The sequence below is a fragment of the Lycorma delicatula genome, chromosome 11 (genome assembly GCF_047948215.1).
Source record: "Lycorma delicatula isolate Av1 chromosome 11, ASM4794821v1, whole genome shotgun sequence".
NCBI lineage: Eukaryota > Metazoa > Arthropoda > Insecta > Hemiptera > Fulgoridae > Lycorma > Lycorma delicatula.
Window position 1 is genome coordinate 41,634,707 of NC_134465.1, and position 25,410 is coordinate 41,660,116.

Here is a 25,410-nt window from a genome sequence, read left to right on the forward strand (position 1 = left end):
TCGCGTTTTAGACGTTTTTTTCTTAATTTTTGGCTTATCAGTCAAACCCGGTAGTTGGTGCTGCGATCGGATTCTAGGAATTTTTTTTTATTTTGTTGCTTTTTCGCATATCAGTTACTTGCGTCGTAGCTTAGTGTTGTTCTTACATTAAATAAAATTCGTACTTTTAATGGACTACTGTGTTTAGAGAATAGTTTGAATTAAATCCGATAGGTAGTGCCGTTGTTTTGCCATTTTAATTTATTTACATTCTGACTTTTATAAAGTGAAAGGTTAAATTTTGTTAAATTGCTAATGTTCAGTTTTGTAAGGTTTTATGAAACTTTCAATTGCGTTCATTTAATCTGTATGTATACTCAAATCTAGCAATAGCGAAGCATTGCCGAGTCTGCTAGAATTGCGCGCTTATTGAGAATATCATATTATATTATTATTTATTGAAATAACGTTTTAAAGTTTAATTAAGAAATGTACATTGTGCAAATTTGTAAGGTGCAGTATTGAAGTGAGTATTTTACATGAATTTTCATGAATTTTAATGATGTATACACTTGCATTCAATAACAATCAACTTAACCTACAAATTTAAATTGTCAGTTCTCATTTGATTCTATGCAACTTATGAAGTATTGAACGGCTCTTTGAAAATAAAAATGTAAGTTTGTAAAATAAATTATAGCATTTATAAAATTAAAATATAAGTTACTTATAATAATTATAGTGTAAAGTATATTTAAAAAATTGAATTTATAATGTTTTAGCTGATTAATTTTATAAAAAGTTTTCTAAAATTATTTTTATTTATTTACAATTATCTAAGATTTGGTAAAATAGATGTTAAAATAAAGAATGAGAGAAATGATAAAAATTTCTACTAAAATTTTAACTACGTTGCTTTTTTACAGTGCTTTAATTTTTTTATTAATTGATTAATTAAGCTGTTACATAATTATGAAACATAAAAATTATTAAATTTAAAAAAAATATGTAGGAGGTACTTTTTTAGAATGATGTTAAGTGAAAATTAGCAGTAATGTGGATGAAAATTTATTAATTACACTAATTATTAATTTTACGACGTTTCGATTTTTTAATTCAATTTTCATCGGACATCTCAATATTTAGTGAAAATAAATATTACCCATACTAAACATAATTAATCAATAAGCCCATTACAATAATACAACAATCACAAACTGATAATATCATACTAATAGTCATTTTAATGAAATTTCGAACACATTCCTGCTAATTTTAACTTAAATAAGTTACTTATATTTATTTATGTGTTGTGCATTTATTACAGAATAATGCCGCGTCAGGACAACGTCTATCGGGTCCGCTAGTATAGTACAAGATAAAACGAAAAGTGTGTTAATTGGGTAAACGTTTTGTATGTAGTGATTATTGCAGATCTTCATGCTTTAAAACCAAATGTGTTTTTCGTTCCCAATCTTTTGTCTTTAACTCTAGATTTCTGGAAACTACTAAAAATTCAGTTTAGAGAGTTTTATCAATTTTTTAGTTCCAATTTCATATAAAATCACTAAATTTAATCCTTCATTTAGATTCCAATAATTACTTTTTGGTTTAATTTTACTGAAGGGTACAAATCAGGGCGAAATTTTCCCCAGCCAACACGAACCTATGTTTATATAAACTTTCTTCTTTATTTTCACCAGTAGAATATGTCCTGAAAATCTTTTAAAATCTTGTGACATAAAATATTATCTACCTTACTTTTTTCGATTTAGTCACTACGAATCGCGTTACAGATTTTATTTCCTTTTTTCTTTTTTTTGTTTCTGTCAATATTCCTTCATCATTTCATTGTACCGTTTATTACTTCCTTTATTTTAACTCGCAATGTTTTTTAATTTTTTTTTTCATGTTTGCTATCAGATCTTGCATCCTTAATTTAATATACGTTCTGACTTTCCCTATTGATGAAATTTTGCACAGTTATTAAGGTCAGATGACAATGCAATATTCCACCATTATTTTTTCAAAAATCCTCCCGTACTGGGATAAATTAAGGGTGGAAATTAAAGTTGCGGGTGTAAAAAATTTCAAATCTGCAAAACAGCTAAAAACCCGGTTTTAAATTCAGATTAACCTACTGATTAAATTCATGCAATGTATGATAATAATTTTATTATTGTATGACTAAAATGTATAAGGCAAGTTTTTAAAAATGTTTAAAATTTTTTTATAATATTATTTTTTTCTTCTGTACATTATTACTTAATCCACAAATAATGTACATAAAAATATTAGTAATTCAGAAAATGAAAAATAAGTTATGTGTTCTCTTTCGCAGTAAGAACCCATTTTTTCTACTTTTACTATTTTTTCTTTTATTTATATTTTTTGTTTAGACAATGGGAAGTGTAAAGATATTTGGGTTTAATTAGCGAGAAACAATGCATTTTTGTTAATGTTTCTTCCTTTTCTTGTTTCTTCACCGATCGCTTTTCTTTCTAAACCATTCTGTTGGATAATCTGTCCTAAATATTTAAATTTTCGATTCATCGATTTTTTTTTAAAGTTTGAGTATTATTTTCCTGTGTAGATAGCGTTATAGCAGAGCTATAGATTTAGATGTAAAAGCATTGTAATAGTTCCAATTTGGGCATATGCGGCTTTAACCGGATCTTGACGTTTTGACACCTAACGAACCCAAAAAACCAAATGGAAATTTTAACCGGATGTTAATGTTCGTTCATGTACATGTGTGTATGTGTTCGGTGTTGGCCTCTAAATCACCTCATATCACCTGAACTATGTGAGTCGATTTTGACCAGACTTGATCAGATTACTTCTATATATTGGGTATTGATGTCGTTAAATTTACAACTTAAAAGACTGTAGGGCAAGGTCAACATTAATATCTCGAAATTTTCACTAATTAAGATCATATTTTTCTTAGGCATATGTGTTAACAATAATTGCAAAAAAAAAGATTTGCAAAGTCGCACCCCCACCCCAAAAAATGCTGTTATAAGTCGTCTGCTATGTTATGACGTCACAGGTGAGCGGTAGAATTAAATATAGTCATAATATTTGAAATATAAAAAAGTAACTCGGTCTGGCCGGGTCTCGAACTCAATCGCCCAGTCGACTAGGTACCTAGTGAGTTAAGCCCCGCGGCTACACCGGTCTGCCGACCGTAGAAGCGAAATATGTTTTATGTAAGCGTAATCTGTTTTATGAAATCTGTATTATGCGGAATATGTTTTATGAAATTACATCAATTTAGTTTAACCAATCGCGATGCATTTATCGACGCTCTATTGAGGATGTATATAGAATTTGATTTTGCCAAAACACGGTAACTTATTCACTTATGTATTAATTTAATTCCATTACATATATTTATATTGTATATTTTTCACTTTTCGCTTGTTATACTTAGATTAATAATAATCTTGTTATTGAAAAAGATTATTATTAAAAACAGATTAGGCTAAATTAAAAGTTGTAACTCGGTCCACAGTGGCGCAAAAAAAAAAAAATTTCCAAGATTACAATAAAACTGTAGTTCTCATTTTATTCCTTGTTTCGTTGAATTACGTACAGGATGGGAGACTTAAAATCGAACCGCTACTGACTAAATCGCAGCGGGATACATTTAATGAATGAAATAAAAAAAAAAAAAAAAATTAAATTAAATTCTATATTATTTACATTTGCAAAAGTTGACACATTTACCATTTTTATTATTTTTTTTACAAAAGGTGTACGATGTAAACTTCATGACCAACGATGTACCTTTGTGCTCGAGTGATCATATTGATATACCCATCGGATTGGTGTACTGAAGAACTAGTCATAAAGCCTAGTCATAAAGCTAGTAAAGCCAGTAAGTTACTTTTATATAGATTTGAATACTAGATTGTGGATACCGGTGTTCAATCGCACATCTAAGGAACAGTCGACTTGAGACTGTACAAGACTACAGTTCATTTACATTCAAACATATCATCTTCTGAAGTAATACCTTACGGTGGTTCCGGAGGCTAAACAAAAAAAAGACCGAAGAAAAGGTCATATTAATTGTCGTCTGACAAAACGTTAACGTCAATTTCTTCTTGAATGTTCGCCTTCATTTCATCGATGGGGATTCGATTCGTAAACTCTCTCTCCTTAAAATAACCTCGAGGAAACGATCGCAACTAGGCGAATCCGTGGAACGCGAAGATCTCCGCCCCTATACTGACAGTTTGTTCTGTAAAAGTCGCAGGAACACGTCCTAGTGATTCGTTCGACATAAGACACGTTCCTCTTCCGTGTTAAAAAATCCGTACTGTTTCTAACGATTTGTTAACTGAGCGTAGAATTTTTCTAAAATTGTACAGTACACTTGTGTCTGGTAGTCCGATTAAATAAGGGTGTCCCATATAAAACGCAACCCAACCTTATATTGGTAGGTATTGAAATAATAAAAAGGCATGTGTTAATGTAAATGTAATTTTTATTATTACCATCCATTACATTACATTTAGAGTAAATTTTGGAAGTGGCCGCCATCTTCTTGAATACAAGCTTCAATTCTTTTTACAGCGTTTCTTGCAACTTTTTTCAAAGTTTGTGGCTGGATATTTAATACGGCTTGTTCAATATTGACTTTCAATTGTTCGTGGTGTGTTGCTGTAGGCTTTTTCTTTGAGGTAACCCCGTAGAAAAAACTCCGCCGCAGTCAAATCTGGACATCTTGGTGGCCACAAGCCTCGACCGATAACACGATTACCAAAGAATTCCTCGACGAAATCAGAAGTTGAACCTGCGTAGTGCGATGTCGCACCGTCATATTGTAGCCAGCAGTGTCTGTCTTCCTATTCCAAGAGTGCGATGAACTGAAATAAAATATCCTGATACCGTTCTGCATTAATGGTGTACTCGAAAAAAATAGGACCGATTATTTTCATCCGCGATATCGCGCACCACACGCCCGACTTCTGCGGGTGTAATTGTTTTTCGTGATAAATGTGGGGATTTTCAGCGCTCCAAATTCTACTGTTTTGGCTGTTTACGTATCCATCCGAATGAAACCGTGCTTCATCTGTGAAAAATAACGAATCCATAACATTCCCTCGCGCAGAAATCGACGGAACCGTTGACAATATTGTAGCCGTTTTTCTTTGTCCGGCTCAAGAAGTCGATGAACCGTTTGAATGCGATAAGGTCGTAATTGTAATTGTTTAGTCGCTCGATGAACAATTGATTTAGACAAATGAATTTCAGCAGACAGTCACGTCTGATCGATTTATTTGGCGAGGCGAATAATCGGTCTTTGATTTCAGCGAATGTATCTGTATTCAACACTGACGCAGATATTTTGTGTTCCTTGTTATTAACAGAACCGGTCTCTCTAAATTTTGCAACTAACCTTAATACTGATGTTTTTTTAGCTGCTGGTTTATCTGGGTACTTATGGCGAAACAAATTTTGCACTGCAACTACTGATTTCGTACTGAAGTACGACTCAACAATGAAAACGCCTGGTGAGATTCGAATTATTACGCCTGGATTAATGAAACCGTACCTCGTTTGAGTTCAATTCAACATCGGGTTTATCCGTTCATCGAAAATGTTTTTTTGTAGAACCCGTCACAATAATTAAAACGTCTCGGTTTGTCTGTTCTCCTAAATTGTTGTGCTATAAGATTTTAAATTTAAATCGTGAGGAATCTTACGGCAAGATGTATATTTTACATCTCATTGTTTCGATAACTTATGTATTTTTATACTTTGAATATCGGATACATCCTCTAGAATCCTAACGGAAAATCGTGGTATTTCGTTTTTAGTTTCAAAACCGACCGTTTGTTCGTTATTTTTCACCCATGTCGGAATGAAGACGGTATATGCGTTTGGGGTAAAAGGTTTTGTGTGTGTTACCATTTTTCTCAAAAACTACTGGACCGATCTCGATGCGGTTTTTTGTATTACATAGGTAACACTTCAGAGCAGGTTCTTTGATTAGTTTTACAGATATAAGCCGTCAAGGGCCCTGTACTAGGTATGTTTTTTCAAAAAGTTTCTTTTTAATTAATATTTTAATATTAATTAAAAAGAATCTTCTCCTTCTTTAATTATCCGATTTAATTTCGTTGTGGGTTTTTAAAAATGTTTAATTTTATCATTTGTTAACGGAATCATGTCAACTTTTTGCTGGGATACGGGCATTCGAAAATTTTTCCGCGAATATTTGAGTCCTTCCTAGAAACAATCCAGGCATTTTAGATGTTAGAGAAACACGACTTCAAAGAACGAAATTAAATTACTGAAGTATGAAAAGTTTACAAGTGACAACAATAGACAAGAGTAGTGACATACACAACCGATAGTGGCGCTAGTAGTAGTGGCAGCGTTAATGGTGCAACCTCAGTACGAGCCTGCTCGGTTCGATTTTAAATTGCTCACCCGGTAATTTGTAAAGAGATGGAAATAGGTAGCTATGTATAAAAAGAAGTACAATTAATTTGCTGTTAATAATATGCTATTAATCTATATAATTTATTAATTCCCTCTCGTTCTTTCTGTAATAGCACTTAAAAGCGATTTATAATATTTTTGCGCATGTTTATTACAAAGGTTTGTGAGAAAGGTACAAAGTTTTTGAACGGTGAAATGTTGACACTGTTGAAATTAATTTCATGACAAATTGATTTTATTATATAGGGCTAATTCAGGTAGATTGAGGAGAATAAACGAGTATAGGGTAGGGTCGGGGTCATGAAATTGATAAAATTGGCGAAGAGGGGAATGAGGGACGCGGTAGATCATCGGTACATCGCTCGCCACGTGTATCACCTACATTACAGTTCTATTCGTATGTGTCAGGATACACCAAAGCGAGGAGAGAAGCACCCGTAAACTAACACCAACAAAATTCCCCTCTCTACCGTTTGTTCTTTCATCAATACAGCCGAATAAACATATATACGCTCACGTGCAGACACAAAACAAGTCGTTCTCTTGCCGTCATCGTGCGATACATGAAGGCCTGTTATTTGTCGTTTAATATATAAACTAATCTTTTCTGTAATCCTCTTAGAAAAACATATGCAGTATATTCATATCGGTAAGCTCACTTTTGACGAGCAAGTTATTATTTTTGTTAATAATAATAATAATAATATTATTATTATTATTATTATTATTATTACTTTAACAAAAACAAAAACAGTTGTATCCTGCGAACTTCATTATCCTTTCTAAGTTCTGAATTATTATATTTTTCACATAATATTAAAAAACGTTAACAACAGTGGGTTGTTTCTGCAGCACGGCTTATACAGACATACACACACAACTTAATTTAAAATATTAATTATTTTATTTAAATATCATATTTTTCCGTTTATTAAATTCAATGATTATAACTAAAGTAAAGGCGCATACCGTATTTCATTCGCGCGGGTTTGGCGATACTATCGGCGACGATCGGCACTGACTAAACTAATGTAATTTAACAACTTACATAGAACAAATTTCGCTTGTACGGTCGGCAGACCGGTATAGCCGTGAGGCTTAACGCATCAGCTACCGAATCGCCCGCGCGATCGAGTTCGAGACCCGCCAAACCGAGTTACTTTTTTACACTTTAAATATTATTCATTTATTTAATTCTACCGCTCACCTGTAACGTCACAACATAGCACTAGTTTTGAGTATTTATTGGGGTGGGGGTGCGATTTTGCTAAATATTTTTTGCAAATATTGTTATTTTTTAATCATTAACAAATGCGTTTAAGAAAAATGTGACCTTAATTAGGCTAAATCTCTTATATACTGAGGGTGACCTTGATTACAGCCTCACCCCCCCCCCCCAATCATTTTAAGTTGAAAATTTAATGTCATCAATGCCTCATATCTAGAAGTACCCTACCTCGTTTGATCAAAATCTGTCCAGTAGTTATGTAAATATAAGGTGATTTAGAGGTCAACACATACCTACATATAAACATTAACATTCGGAAAATATCCATCTGGTTTTTTGGATTCCGTAACCGTCATGGCCATAATCACATATGGCCAAATTAGACTGATTACAATACTTTCCCTTCTAGAGCTGTACTTTTCCATCTAGATAGCGCTACAGGAGAGTGCTATCTATTCGGTCATTGCTGCTGGAAAAAGTGGGGAGGATAAGCCATGGTGGAGATCTTCCGTTGTGTTCATTCCTGGTGAGAATATGAGTTTTCACTGTCAAAGAGCGTTTGTTAGCTTGTGTGCGGTCAAAATCTTTTTTAATATTATCTGAAGTGTTGAATAGTGAATATTCTGTTATTGTTTGTGGCGATCGAGTAAAGCAAACAGGTCTTACTTTTTATGAAAAGTGGGCAAAATTGAAGTTAGAGCTAGAGTAGTTTATTTTAAAAGTTTTAACTCCGATGGACTTGCAAAAAAGAGTTAAATTACTCTTTAAAGGAATCCCCTTTCGTTTTGACGGTAAAAAGTGAGCTGCTGCTGAATTTAAACATGGTTGTTATCCATTCAAGATTATGAACTCTTGAGACGCTCAAAAAAGACTGCTACGACCAACGAATTCATCACAAAATCACAATGCCATATTAAATAATCATCGACTGAAGGTACTGCGAGCTTAATGACATTGCAAACATCTCGATAGACTGTTTCCACTACATTTTACACGATTTTTGTGTATGTGAAGTCATTTTGCTCGATGATTGCTGCATTTGTCAACATTCAACCAAAAACGCATTCAACTGAACTTTTTTCAAGGGTTTTTATTCTTATTTAAATGCAATTTCACTGAGTCCCTTCGACTGTTTTATAACAGTAGATGAAACATGAATTCAGCAGCTTATTTGCATTAAGAATTTTGGATCAAAATTGCTCTTGAAAAGCTAAAAGAATCAGCATACATGGAAGTAGAAGAAATTGTATAAAGTTTGCAGGTGATATGGTTTATAAGGAATTTGGTGTAGCGTATTCCAACAGATGATTTCAGAGACAAAATGAAAAGTGAGAAATTAATGAGGAGAGGTAACAAGAATACCAGAATGATTCAGAATAAGAAAATTAACCGATATTTAATGAGAAGCAAGGTTTAAAAATGAGCAGTAGACAATCCAAAATTAAGCAACCTGGAAAGGAAATAAATTATAGATGATCTAAAAGGAAAAAGGAACTGGCAGGATGTTAAAAACTAGAGCCAAAATTAGAGGAAAATTGAGATGGACATAGCACTATGGAACTTGCCTCAGGACAAATAATAAAATGATATGATGATAAAGCAGTTTTAACTGTTTGTAAACTAGGATACAAAAATCTACTTAAATGATTTATTTTTTTCCACATTTAGTAAAGATAATACTTTTCTCATTCTGTAAATTAGAATACAATAACTCTTTTCTACATGTGTAATTTATTTCAAAAGTTTTGAGATTTAATTCCTCAACCAAATTTAATAAATTGCTTTGCTTAATTAAATTCACCTCTAGATATCCTGATCCATGTAAATATACAGTATAAAAGAAAACAGAACGGAAATGTTATGGAAAATTAAATCACAAAATAAATAAAATTTAATTCATTGTTTAATAAAAATTTGTTGCTAAGATTTTGGTAATCCAATTATTCATCATTTCACAAATACCTAACATACACACACACACCCACACCCACACACACAACACACACCGCACATTTACACAAAAAAAGATAAAAAAAGATGAAACATGAAAATTTACAGTCTTAGAAACATATTACATTTACTGTCAATGTACATTAAGACTTAAAACATAATTAAAATTATCTTCAGTCAATTTGGAGGGATTTTAACAAAACAAAAATGACTGAGTATGAAAAGAGATCGTTAAATCATATAATGTTTCCTTTGCTGAAAAGATTTCAGGAAGAATTAAGATTAGATATGGATCATGAATTTTTTGTGTATTCAGCGGACAATTTCATTTGTAATTTAACAAATAAAAATGATTTTGAATGTTGTACGGTATGTAAAATGATTTATATTTTAAGTTTTTGGTTAATTATTAATAAATGTATATTATTGCAAGTTTAAAAATTAAAAATCCTCTGTCTGTCTCTTCTCAATATAAAACATTCAAACTAATTATAATTATTTACATCATTGGTCAGGCAAACTGTAACCTCCTGTATGTAGCTTGTGCCTTTTTATTGTGGCTGTAGGTGAGATTCAAAGAAAATGTGTAGTTTTCAGTAATCCAGTTTCGATAGTTCTGCTTATTAATATAACCACCAAAGTGAAACCAGCTTCATCTGTGAAAGACACTTGATCTAAAATGCTGTTGTCTCTAATGAAGTTCTTGAACTGTTGACAGTAGTGAACCCTTTTAGCATAAACAACAACATTTACTCATGGAAACCCTACATTTGATACGGTTAACACTAAAGTATTCTCCTCGCTGCAGTTTAGGCTGAACCTAGTGAAACCTTCTTTTCCTGGCTCAGTCTTCGCAAAGACTTACTAGGAGATCTTGTAAATGCCACTTTGTCCTGTATGATCTGCGTCATTAAAACTGACTTGTGTCAGGCATGTTTCTCGTCTAAAAATGAACCTGTTTAACATAATTTTTTTAACTAACTTCTGAATAACATTTTTTACTGGTGCTTCCTTTTGAAATTTCTCCACGAACTTTTGCTGACACACATGAGTTTTTGCCTTTAAATAAGTTTCCATCATGAATACATGTTCTTTTTTTTACAACAGTTAACCCGATTTTAACAAACGATTACACAACCTTGTTCAAAAACCAATGCTCGACATAGACAGGCATGCTCCAATGAACAATCCTAACTGCTCCAGCTTCAGTCACACCAACATCTTCGATGTTATTTAACCCACGTCACACCAGTATATGCATTTAGTATAAACTACTGAGTGATGGGACCTCTTTTAAGATGAACACTCTGTAATCAATCATTACAGATCTCCAGTCTTACTAGAGATGTTTATTCCAACTTGTTAGTCGATAGGATTCTATGAAATATCCGGGAAAATGTTGGATAAGAATTAAATAATGACGTATGGTATCGGAAAGACAGGGCACCACTCATTATTATCTAAGGGCACAGAAAATTGTAAATGAATAATTTCTAAATCGCCGGATAGGTCGCAGAGGAGCCATCGAATAGCCTGCCAGGTCTCTAGACCTACCCACCGGGTTGGTCTAGTGGTGAACGCGTCTTCCCAAATCAGCTGATTTGGAAGTCGAGAGTTCCAGCGTTCAAGTCCTAGTAAAGCCAGTTATTTTTACACGGATTTGAATACTAGATCGTGGATACCGGTGTTCTTTGGTGGTTGGGTTTCAATTAACCACACATCTCAGGAATGGTTGAACTGAGAATGTACAAGACTACACTTCATTTACACACATACATATCATCCTCTGAAATATTATCTGAACGATAGTTACCAGAGGCTAAACAGGAAAAAGAAGAAGGTCCCTAGACCTGTCTCCTCTGGATTACTTTTTTCGTGGTACTTGTCACTGATAATATCTATAAAACAAAACCTGCAGACATTGACGAATCAAAAAGAATAATTGACGAATCTGTTCGTGTACCACCAGACATGACAGAATAAGTTATATAAACGGATATTACTTGAGATTAGCGCACTGCCAAGCTGTCAAGGGGAAGTATTTTGAACATTTATTGTAGAAAAGTATGCTTTCAAAATTTATTTCATTATTAATTTACGATCCAAAATATTTATTTAAAATAAATATTGTTATATTTAAAGTAAATAATAGCAGTTGATATAGCCGTTTAATTTGTTGTTTTAATAATTAGTTATTGTTTATTATTATCAGTAGTATAGCACTGTTTAAAGTTTGTTATTTTATCCATTATGAAAGTGTAATGCAATGCAAAAAAATTGTTCATGTAGGGCGTTTTACCTCGTTTTATTTTTAACACGATTTTTACGTGATTGCAACTTTTAATGCTTATAACTGGATAACGAAGGTATTAACAAAAAAATGGGTGGTTTTAACTATTGTTTTTCTTGTAAAAAGTTAAATCGAATCGAAATGTGTCAAAAAAATAAGTTTGATTCAATATGGCGGGTCCAAGGTGGCGGACAAAGATTAAAAACCCATCATAATGCAAATTTTTTAAAATATGTATAACATCATTTCTTTCTGCCTAAAAGTATTGCTGACATGCAATATCAGCATTTTCATACCTAAATATCAAATATATATTTGTGATATATAGGTAAAATTACCTAAATATAGGTAATTACCTATATCTATATATTATACACATTATATATATAATGTGTGTGTGTGTGTGTGTGTGTGTTTATGTGTGTGCATGTGTGTGTATGTATAGAGTGATCCATAAGTAGTAGACCATAGTTTGAAATCGCCATAATTTAGGCGGAAATGCATTTTCTGATAGATTTAACTTTTAATATACAGCAGAGGTGTCATATTGCAATGTTCCAAAAGGGTTTTTCTTTTTTACTGACCGCCCCCTGCAGTTTGCTGAAGAGTGGTTCACCAAGTCGGAAGAGGACCCACAGTTAGAACAGAGTGTGTGTGGGGTGTGTACTGATAAAGCCAAATTGTCCAGTAATGTAAACAGACATAATTGTGTTTACTGGCGTATGTTGAATCCAAATGCGGTAGTCTAGTACGACGTAGAAGTTTCAGCATCACAGTCCGGGGAGGTGTTATGTACCAAGGAGTCAACGACTTTTCAAAGATGATGGCGTAGATGGTGAGAATTACCTGGATCTCATTAGAAAAACTGTTTATCCTTTACTCCGATAGACTTCTTTGATCAATTGTTGTGGCAGCAGCAAGATGGAGTTCACCCTCATTATGCCCAATCAGTACGCAATCGGTTGGACCAGGCATACCCTGGATGTTGGATCGGACATGGCGGGACAATCGAATGGTTGACCGCCCTCCTATTTTTTTTTTTTGCTTGATGATTTCACCATATAAGATTGAAGCTTGTGCATGTGATATGGGGATGTAGCGTATGAAAAATGCCATGCCTGACTTGTATTTGAACCCAGGATCTCTGGATGAAAGGACAAAATTTACTCCCGCAACATCCACACCATACAGGACATCTAAAAGATATGATTATTGAAGAATTTTTTGCTGTTCCTCATGAAATGCGTGAAAAATCGTGTGAAAATGTACCTTTGCGATTACAGGTCTGTATTAACGCAAATGGCATGCAGGTTAATCACATAATGGAAAACCGATATTAAAGTGTATTTTTTATAAAGTAAGTCATCTGTATTTTTCTCGTGCCTACACTGCTAGAAGTTATGCTATGTTAAAGTACAGCCTATTACTTATAGGCCACTGTATATACATATATATATATATTTTAGTTTCATTGTTTCTCATTTGCAGAATTGCCAGTCCAAAACTTCTAACTCTCCACTAGTTACTTGATATTAATGTATCTATGATTGAAACATTTTGCTGATTTTATTCTGATTTAAATCTTTTATCTAGTATATGAAATTATAGATTTATGTTTATAACACATATTTTTTTCTCATTGATTTGAATAAAATGTTTTCATAAAGTTTTAGCATTTTCTTAAAATTTTTTAGTTGAAATTGGCGAATTATATAAAAAATTTATAACCGGTTTATAATCTCAAAATAAATTTGTTGTCAAATTAATAGACCAGATACAAATGTATTTCAGTAATTTTACACTCATCAGTAGAGCAACTGTTGTAAATTAGTGCTATGCTTGTAAAGCACCAATCAGACTAACGCTGTTTTAAGAATAGAATTATGTTGGGAATGTTGTGTGATATTTGCAAATTCATCATGAATTTATAAATAGCTAGTTTTTATAAATTCATTCATATACATTTTTTAGTGCAGCTGGTTCAATTAACGACACGGTTAACTGCTCCAGTCAGAGCATCAGTCCTTCAGTCCTGTTCATTAATCATTTTTGTTATCCTTCCCCCTTTCCCTAAATTCTTTCTCACTTATGTGAGACTCATGGGAATTGAGTTTGTCACTGTTGCGGTTCTGTATGTTCCTGTTACCTTTTAGAAACCAATAAGGCAAATGCTTCCTCATCGTCACAGAAGCACAGCAACTATTTTTTATGTGACCAGATTGCTAGCAGTTTTAGCAGAAATTCTTTTCTCCATAACAGCTATTTTTCACTCTGCTTTTAACTGAAATTATGAAACTATGTGGATACCATAATGGTGATGTACAGGTAAAGTGAAAAAAAACATTTTCCCCAGTGGCGGCCATAGTTAAAATTAGTAAAGGTGTTGTTCCAGAAAAATGTTTACTGGGTCTTTTCAAGGCCATGGTTTGAAGTTTTTTGTTAAATAAAAGAACCGAAAAAATGAATCAAATAAAATAGCTGGAAGCAGGATAATAATATAATTCTATGCTTTCACATTTAAGAATATGGTTACATGGTTTTTAAAAACCGCATTTTGCTTAAAAACTGTATTCAGTTTAACCGAATAAATAAAAATGTCAATTCAGATAATATTTTTTAGTATTATTAGATAATCACTTAATAAAATGCCCACTTAAAAACATTATAGTTCAACGATGCATAAACTTACACAGAAACAAATAGAAAATTAGTTTTTACTAATTACCTTCTCTTTTGCCCTTCCAGCGTGTTTTTGGACAGATTTGGCGAGCAAAGATCCTTTGTTTTCTGCCATCTGCTGATCTCTACTGAAAAAACAACTAAACTGCTTTCATATTCCTTCCACCGACTAAACTAGAAAAGGGAACAAACAAGGAACATTCCATACACATACAAAGTAAAAAAAACTACCTTCCACTAGTACACCAGGATCAGCATTGTGGGAGTGATAGTACCCTCTCTCCCTCACAGCCTCGTGTGCAGCTTCCTATGTGCGCATAACAGCCAAACACCACTCTGCTGGAACTGTGAAGTGCACAGTTCCATACAAAGATTTTTGTATATTTTTCATAAACTGGGTGATGGCCAATGATATTAAGCTAAAGGATTATATATTGTCCAAGTTTAAAGAAAGAATTAAAGAGAAAAGGACTCTTAAATGTTATCGATTATATCAAGTGGAAGTAGCGGGTGCTGCAGTTACACAAGGCCTATATGTGAGCCGCCACTGATTTTCTCTTCATTTAATGCGAGCCAAAAATATTAATCTTTATTCCATCTCAGTTACTGTATCCACATTTTTATAACGAAAAATTTTACTCTGAATCAAGAATAGTTATTTATGCTCCAGAGCTAAGAATGAAATTAACATTTTCCCCAGTGATTAATTTACCGCGTAAATTAAAAGCTTATTAATTTATATTTATCTGTCCTTGGCAGGTTCTTGATGTTAAATCTACCTTTCATAAATAATTATGTATTATAATTAACAGTAAGTGTTAATTCTCATGTAATGAATAAACTGTTGATACCATTGATTTATACATTTTACTTTAATATAAATATTTTGAACAATATTTCTTTAATATTTGTGTTTACAATATTGTGGCCCTGTATACAAAAATTATTTTCTAAATAACTACCTAAATGTTCCGGGTATAAGCAGTAAACTTGCAACCAAATTTTTTATTTTATTTGTATTTTTTATATTATATACATTACTTATTTTACATTCATTATAACTGGTAAAGATTAGTCTTAGTACCAAAAATAGTCATTTGTTTAAACAATGACCATTCTGAAACCAACACCTAAGAAAATTTTAGAAGTTTAAATGGTAGAAACGCTAATTTATTTTTTTTATACAATGTTTTTTATTAAGTTAATAAAGTTATGAAATTTTGAAATCGTACTTTTGGGAAAACATGATTCAAATATGGTATGGTAGTTAATATAATTTTCCACAATTCATGTAGATTTGCTTCAGATAAATTATAATTTGTGATGGCACTGTAGAAAAGAACAATGTTTGATACGGTACAAAACTCAATTTTTCCTACTCCTTGGTTCATAAAGATATAACTATTCAAGGAAGTAATTCCTTTTATGGCAAATCCTATTTACAGAATTTATGAATAAGGGATGCTTACTGTATGCGCATATTTTTTTTCATAGGGGTGGGAGCGTAGAAAGCTCAACATTATCAGATAAGAGTTCAAGACATTAGGCCTATTATGTAACCAGTGTATAAGAAGACTAGTTCTGGATTCAATTAAGTAGATATCGCCAAGCACCTGACATGAAGACCCTGGCAGTAAAAAAGATCTAGTAAGTTCACAACTACACCTGCAAAACTGATAACCAAACAGGAAGGATCAAGATTAAGGAAAATGAATGTGCAGTAAGAAAGAATGATACCTGTCACAGGAAATCAGAACAATTTACTATCTTGACCAGGACCCGTACATCTACTTAATAGAGTTGTTTAATGATGTTTTAATGTATTTATTTAATTTTTTTTTCAGAGGTGGTTGGAAAAATTGGCTGAGGAATCTGTGCATGGAGTAAGGGAAAAAAAAAATCGAAATATGTATCTTGCACGACTGATTAGATCAATGCAAGAGAAGAGATTAGAAAATCCTTTTAATAAATTACCTCCTGAAGGAAAATTATTAAATGCATTCAAAGTTTTTGAAGCAGTAGGAGAAAGAGATCGGGTAATTATTTCTTATGATTATTAACTTAGGCAGATTATGAAGTCTGTGGCATTGTAAATTCGGCCAGAGTGTAAACTAGAGGTAAATCTTCCTGAGTAGAAAGTTTAATGTAATACCATTACAAAGGAGCTGACTCTTATACATTATGAAGCAACTGAATAATTTTATATGTCTAATTTTAAGTCTTAGTAAACAAAATATACTTTATTAAAATTCAGTATTTTTTTAAAACATACTTTTCAGTGTTTTGAAGTCCTCTAGGATGGTGGAGTCTTAGGGTATGACTCTTGGATTTCAACTGTGCTCTGGATGTTTATTTGTTAACCAAGAAAATTAAATAAACCAAAAACTAAACTTTTCTGTTAAATAAATTACCTCGTATTAATATCATATTAGGATTCACTCAAATATTATGTAAGCATCTTAGGGAGAGAGGTTTTGTTAGATTACCTTTTCTAGGGATGAGGGAGCTATTCAGATGATTATGTAAAATAAAACAGAATGTAGAATTAACAAAAGGTATAGTTAATTCAAAATTTAATTTCAGAACATTCCAGATAGGTTTGTAGTCTGGTTATTGAAATGTTCTAAAAAAATTCTTCAAACATCCCAAGAACAGTGTGTTATAGTTTTGATATTAATGTAACATCAAACAATTGTGTGCCTGTTCATCAAAATTAAACGTCATCTAATTTTTAAAAATATATCTTTTATTTATGAGTAGTAATATGTATTTTTAACTAATTTATGTTCCAGCAAATGATTAAAAAATGTTGCATAAGTATAATATGAAAAATGGACTTTTTATAATTTTCTGGATCCAAGTGCTAACTCTGTAGCTCTTTATTTGATAAATAAGTTTTAATTTTTAGTTAAAAAAAAATATTATGAACCCACCAGGTTGGTCTAGCGGTAAACTCGTCGTAATTCAGCTGATTTTGAAGTCGGAAGTTCTCAGATTGAAATCCTATTAAAAGTAATTTGCTTTTATACAAATTTGAATATTAGATCGTGGATACCTTTGTTCTTTGGTGGTTGGCTTTCAATTAACCTCATGTCTCAGGATTGGTTGGCTTGAATTTGTTCAAGACTAACATTAACTGTACATTACACAGATAAATCGCTATTGATTTTAATTGTTGATGTGACTACAAATAAAAGTATTAAATAAAAAATAAAATATATTGTGTAAATATAAGATAAAAAATCTATGAAGTTTATTTTTAATGATTTTTTGTTTAATTTAGTGCAGGAAAATTTCACTATACATACATAGTTTATCAGTCTGCATATTTTTAAAAAAAGTTTTGCTCAATCAAAATATAATATTACCTGTATTGTTTTTTTGTTTTAATTTTTAGCTGAACAGGATTTTAGCTAAAAAGAAAAAATCACTTACTTCAAAAAGCAGGAACTCAAGAGGGAACTCAAGGGAGAATTCAAGAGAGGAACTCAATAATTCACCTCATGGTTCATCCGGAAAAATCGAAGAAGATAAAAGCGATGAAAAAGAGTTGCCTGTATTATCTAAAAAAAATGAAAAAGAAGTGAGAAAATTATATCCTGAGGAATTAGTTGGTTTGTAAGTAATATTTAATTGTTTTTCTTTTTCGTAGGTTTTTTCTGTAGATTTGCAGCAGAAACTTACATTAAATTTTGTGTATAATTAATTACTTAAAGGTAAGTCAAGTCATCATCATCAACTGCTATTCTGTCTGGCAGCAGATCCCTTTATCACTGCTGTCTACATCCATCCCTTTTCCATTTTTCTTTGGCTCCTTTAGCTACCAATCTTCACTTCATCTATTAACTTCTACCTTCTTTTTCCTTTATTCCTTTCTCCTTCTATTGACCCTTCAGATGCAATTGTCAAGATTCCATTCCCTCTAATCGCATATGCTAATCTGTTTCCTTATATTTTTTTGTTCTTCTCACATAAGTACTCAGTCTTTTTTAATCTTGTTCATTATTTCCTCATTCATCACTTTATCAGTCCATCTTACTTTGTTCATTCTTTTCCACATCCACATCTCAAAAGCCTCAAACTGGTCCCTCTGCTTCTTCCTCATACCCCGTGCTTCTCCATCGACACAATAAAATGCTCTGTACATAGCATTTGGCTTAACTCTAGTCTAGACTTGATCACATAGTAATTTCCTCATCTTGTTGAAACTTCCTTTGTCATCACTTTATTTTCATGGTGCTGTTTCAGTTCTGTCACCATAGTTCACAAATATCTGTGTTATTTTTTACTTTTTCTATTCTTCCTTCACTCATTCTTATCACTAACTCCTTTTTGTTGTTTACTTCCTTTGAGTTTTCTTATATATCTATTTTTATTCCATACTCTCTTTCCTTCCTCCAGAGGTGTTAACAATCTTTAAAGTGCACATGTGCCATCAACTAGAACTATTATATCAGCAAACCTTATGCATCTTATTTTTTGTCTTGTACTTATTCTTTCTTTTAATAAATTCCTTATAAAAATAACAAAAAGTAAACAATAAAATTAAAAACTGCACTAGTCATGGATTCATATTAATAAACAAATATTTCAGTTGATATAAAGGAATTAATATAAATATAGATAAATTTTTTACTTTGATCAATAAGTAGTATAATACATATATCACTGAGGCATGAGTAGGTATGGCATTCTGGATAAAAAAAATCATTGCTCTGACATTTTGCTGGATGGATCAAGGAAAACCACCGTTAGAGCATAGAAACATCACAAAATTCAAATTAATTAGAAACTAAAAAACTGATCTGTAACAGAGTGGTAGAGTATAAGCCTTTCATGCAGAGGTTCTGGGTCCTGGTCAGGCATTTTTCATATGACACAAATTTCCATATTCACATCGCCATGGTACAAGCTTTTTTTAGCTTCTTTGGGGAATTAATTTATCATTTAAAATGAAAATACATGTAATTACAGTTTAATAATTATTTAAATTTTAAACACATTAAATATTAAGATGAACACACATATAGCTGTTAAATATAAATCAATAACTACAAACTTAAACATAATTAAGAAAGTATTGTTGATGGAAATTATTTGAGAATATTTATATACACTGAATGGCAATACAAAAAACTCAATTGTTTAGAATTTTATTATTATTATTTAAAAGTTCATTGAGAGTATAATATAGTTTCTATAAAAGAAAATTGTTAAATGTATTTAAAATAAATTGTATGGAAGGTTTTTTAAATGTTTTGATAATTTATTAAAAATTGCAATGGAAGCAAGGTCCTTTCTTGTAAGCCAAAGTTGTATGATAAGTTGTACAAAAACAATTCTGTTGTCTAGTTTGATCAAGGTAAGAATATCATTATTTTTTTAGGAATAAGTGGCCATTAGCAATGATTGATCATCCAAAAGGGATGAGTTAACATCTGTAGTTTGCTAAATACCAGTCTACATGATTCATACTTGTAGGTGTGAAGTGATGATCTGAAGCCCATTTTTATTGCATTCAATTTCTATTTTGAATTGTTCTAATTTAGCTGTTATTTTCATTATTTTCGTTATTACTCTCTGCTTTTATTTTTCAATTTGTTTGTACTTTTAATTCTGGTGTGTAAGTAGATATACACCATAAATTCATTGTCAAATGGTAGGAAGAAAACAGAATGTATTCAGAAAGGGTATCTGTGAATTGGATTTCTCATCAGTACCTCCAAATGGTACAAAAAAAAGAAGAGTAAATCCATTTTTATGTCAACATGCAGAACATAGTGCTCCTGTGTAATTGGAAGTTCTGTGTGAGCATAGAGGTTAGATGTCTGTCACGCAACTAATAGTTACATCATCAAGACAATGCTCCACCCTCACACCTAATTTCTTTCTCCTGTTTAGCTTCTGGTAATTACTGTTCAGATAATACCTCAAAGGATGAATGAGGATGATATGGATGAGTGTAAATGTATTCTTGTACAGTCTCAGCTTTGACTGTTCCTGAGATCTGTGGTTAATTTGAAACCCAACCACCAAATAACACCGGTATCCACAACCTAGTACTCAAACCCATGTAAAAATAACTGACTTGAATGCTGGAACTCTCAACTTCCAAATCAGCTGATCTGGGAAGACGCGTTCACCACTAGACCAACCTGGTGGGTTTCCACCCTCAACTCTGATGTGGATCTCATTACCAGGAATTAAATCACCTGGGTCCACCAGGCTCCTTATTCTTCAAACATAGCTCCTTTCTGGTTATTCCTCAAGCTTCCAGATACTAAAACTTTTCCAATTTGATTCCCAAGAGGATAGTAAGTATGCGACAGCATTGCTGGTGACAAAATAAAAAGAGATTCCAGAAATGTAATCAGTAATGGGAGAATTATTGAATCAAGTGAGTGAAATCATAAGGGAACAAATTTTTGGGAACTATATAGAACTAATAATTAGTCAACAGATAAGCTATTTTTTTACCTGGATTAGATCAGATACTTTTTAAACAGGCCTCATGTATTGTTAGTGAAGAAGAGACATTTTTTAGCAGTTTTATTAAAAAGTCAAAATAGTGTGCAATTCGAGTTTAAAATCATTATGATTATTGTTCGGGTGCAGGCATGTGTTAAAGTTTTTTTAACATATACAAATGTTTCATGTTAAACTGATTAGCTGTTAAATATAAACAGGTTGCCATAGCAGCTAGTTTTACTTATATACAGATTTGAATACTAGATTGTGTTCTGGATACTGGTGTTCTTCAGTGGTTGGGTTTCAATTAACCACACATCTCAGGAACTGTTGACCTGAGACTGTACAGACGACACTTCATTTACATTCAATACATATCTTCCTCATTAATTCTCTGAAGTAATACCTTACAGTGGTTCTGGAAGCTAAACAGAAAAACAAATTGTTGCCATAGCACCACAGCACCTGCACAGTAATCACCAGCAGTTTATAATCTTGTTACAAATAAGCCTGTCTGCCAACCACTTTGTTCAGTACTGGTAATGAATCAGTCAAAACCATGAACCTGTGGGGTGTATGTGGGATTTCATTTCTGCAATTAAAGGACACAACAAGAATACTAATACACATTAATGAAATATCTTGTTTATAGTAAGGAAAGTAACAGAATTCATTGAACTTGTAACTAGGAGATCAAAAATTTACTGTGAAATTCAGAAGAAGCTTCAGAGAACAAACCACAACAAACTGGTGTGGGGTGCTTTCAAAGTTGATTGTTCTCACAAATAGCGATACATGACTGCATTCTGCAGGTAACACAAAGACTTTACTTGAGAGCTTAAAGTAGAAGAGTTCCAATCGTTCACCAAACTGAAATGGCCTAATACCGAGTAACTTATATATCTAATAAAATTTTCTTCTTTATTTTTTTATAACTTTTTTGTCTTATGAATTCAGCACAGAAGCTTACGAAGAAGCTTGTGTATGAAAATATTGAAATGGAAATTAGTAGTGTATGAAATATGTCATGCCCGATTTAGATTTAACTGAACCTGGGACCTCTGAATGAAAGGCTGAGACACTACTGCTCCACCATGGAAATCAGCAATTTTTATTTTTTTAACCAGCCAGTGGGAAGTGAATTTTAAAATAAGCTCATAGATAAATTGCTCATTACTTTTTTGAATAAATCTTTGGAATAAAATCAGATAGTCTGTCACACGGCTCAAAATTTGAGTCAAAGATATACTTTACTGAAGCAGGATATGAAGGGGAAATTATTGTTATGCCATTTTTTATGATACATTTTTTCTTAATGGCATATTTGTTTAATTAGTTAAGTCGGCTATACCTATTTTTTGTGTAGAGGTGTAAAATAAGTTTTTAGGCTAGAACTACAGATTTTTACTTTAAAACATTACACTGGTCTACAATATTTTTGGAACAGTTACATTAGTTAATTTTTTATAAAGTATTTTTTATGCTGAAATAGAAAAGTAATCAAAAATGCTCTATCACATCACGTTTTTGAGTTATCTTTGTTTAAATATCCATATTTTGGCATATTTGATGTATAATAGAAATGATCTATTATCTCTTTATTAATAAACATGCTTGATATGACTAAGAGTGTGACTAATTGCAGAATAAATAAAAGCTGCATCAACTATATGACATCACCCCAATAGCAATTTGAGTAATGAGTCATCCTAGAATGAGTACCTCTCTTATTGAAAACATTTAATATCTCAGTGCAGCCAAACCTGCAAAATGGTGGTAAACTTTGTGCGGTAGTATGTGTTAAATTTGATTGAGTTATTGTCTGTTATCATAAATTTTCTATTATCATAAATTAATCAAGTGTCAGAATAGTGGTTTTTTTATTTTATTACATTAGCATATATTTACATAATGAGCTGGCAGTCGCATTAACATAAAAATTCTCAAAATGTTTTTTGTTACGTTTGTGGTGAATTCATCACAGAATCAGCGTAGACCAGTTTTAAAATTGATAAAAACAGCACATGGCTTTATTTTGGTTGTCAACTGGGAGACCAAGATAAACAATGGGCACTACATATAACGAGTATAAGGTGTTATGTCTTTTCTTATGTATGTGTGTGCTTACGCACACGTTACTGTTACAAGGGAAAAAGAAACATTTTCCTTTTGCTACTCCTATGGTTTGACGTGAACCAACAAATCATTATGACAATTGCTATTTCAGTATAACAGATAACATTAGGATTGTTCCAAGAATACTGCGATGGCACAAACTTCAAGAAACAATTTCATAACAGAAAAATTAAATAGTGAACTGCATCTCATTTCACAAGTGGAGCTTAACAATTTTGTTCACGAGTAGTATTTATCAAAACAGCAAACAGAACTTCTAGCTTCACACTTAAAGGAGTGGAATTTATTGAATAAGGATAGTAGAATTTAATATTTTAGAAACAAAAATAAACACCTTATGAGATATTTCACTAAGAAAGATCTGCTGTGTTCCTGTTGTGATTATAGGTTTGATGTCTATTCTGAGTATTGCTTATAATGCTGATGATCGACAGTAGTTATTCATTAATTTGTCAAAAACAAGTTAAGCAGTGCTACACAGCATAATTTAAAAAAGAATCCTTCTGTACCCGTAGCATATGCTGTTGGAATGAAAGAGACGTATGAAAGTATGTCAATAATTTTGAAAGCAGTCAATTACGATATTTACTTATGGAATATTTGTGGCGACCTCAAAATTATCAGACTTCTTCGTCTGCAAGGTGTCTTTCCAAAATACTGCTGTTTCTAATGATTGTGGTAAAGTTGTGCAATAAATGAACATTATGTGATTAAAGAGTGGTCAAAAATAGAAATTTTCTACTTCTGCATGAAACAATATTAAATATGTTCCTTTAGTCAACCCTCAGGATGTTTTTTATCATCTTTACGTATAAAATTAGGGGTTGATGAAGAATTTTGTCAAAGTAATGAATAAAGAAGGAGAAGGCTTTAAATATTTAAGACGAAATTACATGATGCCAAATTAAAAGAAAGAATATTCATCAATTCATCAGACCTGAAATTAGAAAATTACTCAATGATGAAAATTTTGACAAAACGTTGAATAATATAGAGCTAGCGATATAGATGTCATTTAAGGATTGTGGTTTTCTTGGCAATAACAAAGTAGAAAATAGTGAGTGATCTTTTAGTACAAAACGTTTGGTTGAACTATAAAATTTTAGACTGCCTAATCTCATTACAAATTAATTTTCTGCATTCCCATTTTGACTTTATTTATCCCCACCAAATTTGGTTGCTGTGAGTGATGAGCAGGAAGAACGCTTACCGAGGCAGTTACCAAGACAGATGGAACGAATCAGTGATGAGCAACTTCTGCTGGTTTCTATAAAGAGGGGAACTCTATTGAAAGACAAAATGAAGAAGTAATTTATATTACTTCACCACCACAAGTTTTATGTATGTTTAATATTCCTCAAGGTTTTTTTTATTTAAAAACCATAAAAAAAGTGAGTATTGAAATTAAATATAATATATAACAAAATTTATTATACCTGTAAACTTGGTCACTTTCAAAATTTAATATTATTTAGCAATTCTGAGAAAAAGGTGAAGGAATTCTGAAGGGTGTACAACAAAAAGTTGAAAGGTAATGGAGAAAAACTAACTTGATTTTCAGATCAGTGCATAAAATAGATTAAAATTCACTTATTGGTGTTTCTGTTCTGAAAATCTTTTTATAATTTGTAAACTAAGTGTTATCTATGAATAAATTCTTAGACAGAACAATACTTGACACTAATGTACAAAATAAACAGAATCTTTAACAATATATTTTAAATTAAGTTGTTTATTGAGGCATTACAATTAAATCTGTTGATATCTTTGAAATTGAAGGTTAAGGTACTGTTATCTACAAAAAAATAGGACCTTGGTGCACGCAGCCACTAAAATGGATATCATGAAAGAATTAATTTCAAAAGAATTTTTTGGCTCTCTAGTTCTCCTGAATTCACTAGATTTTTCCCCTTGGGGCTTTTAAAAAATACTAAAAATATATACATTTTATACTAAAATACGTAATTCTTATATCAGACGAGTGATTGGAAATTGACATAAGAGTTATTAAATTAACAGACGGTTATTTTTAGTAACAGATGTTGCTAAAAATTGAATTTTTGAATTGTAATAGATGATTAGATGATGGTTTTTTGAACAATTATAAAATTATTCAAATAAAAAAAAAAAATTTTTATATATTTATTTTTACTCTACTGGTTTTTATATAGTTTTGAGACAGACACAATATAATCATAATAAAAAGAATCCAAATTCTATT

At 31.9% G+C, this 25,410-nt stretch overlaps 1 protein-coding gene across 7 annotated transcripts in view; it reads left to right on the plus strand.

The window, feature by feature from the left end:
* The window catches only part of LOC142332222 (uncharacterized), a 112,597-nt gene that overhangs the window by 76,991 nt on the left and 10,196 nt on the right, over positions 1-25,410 (plus strand). For all 7 annotated transcript variants that reach the window (XR_012758227.1, XR_012758228.1, XM_075378510.1 and 4 more), the window contains 2 exons: positions 16,430-16,621; positions 17,983-18,203. Coding sequence is in view for 5 of the 7 variants with exons in the window: in XM_075378510.1 (XP_075234625.1) it covers positions 16,493-16,621; positions 17,983-18,203 (350 nt within the window). In the remaining 2 variants the exon portion in view is untranslated. The remainder of the gene's footprint in view (positions 1-16,429; positions 16,622-17,982; positions 18,204-25,410) is intronic.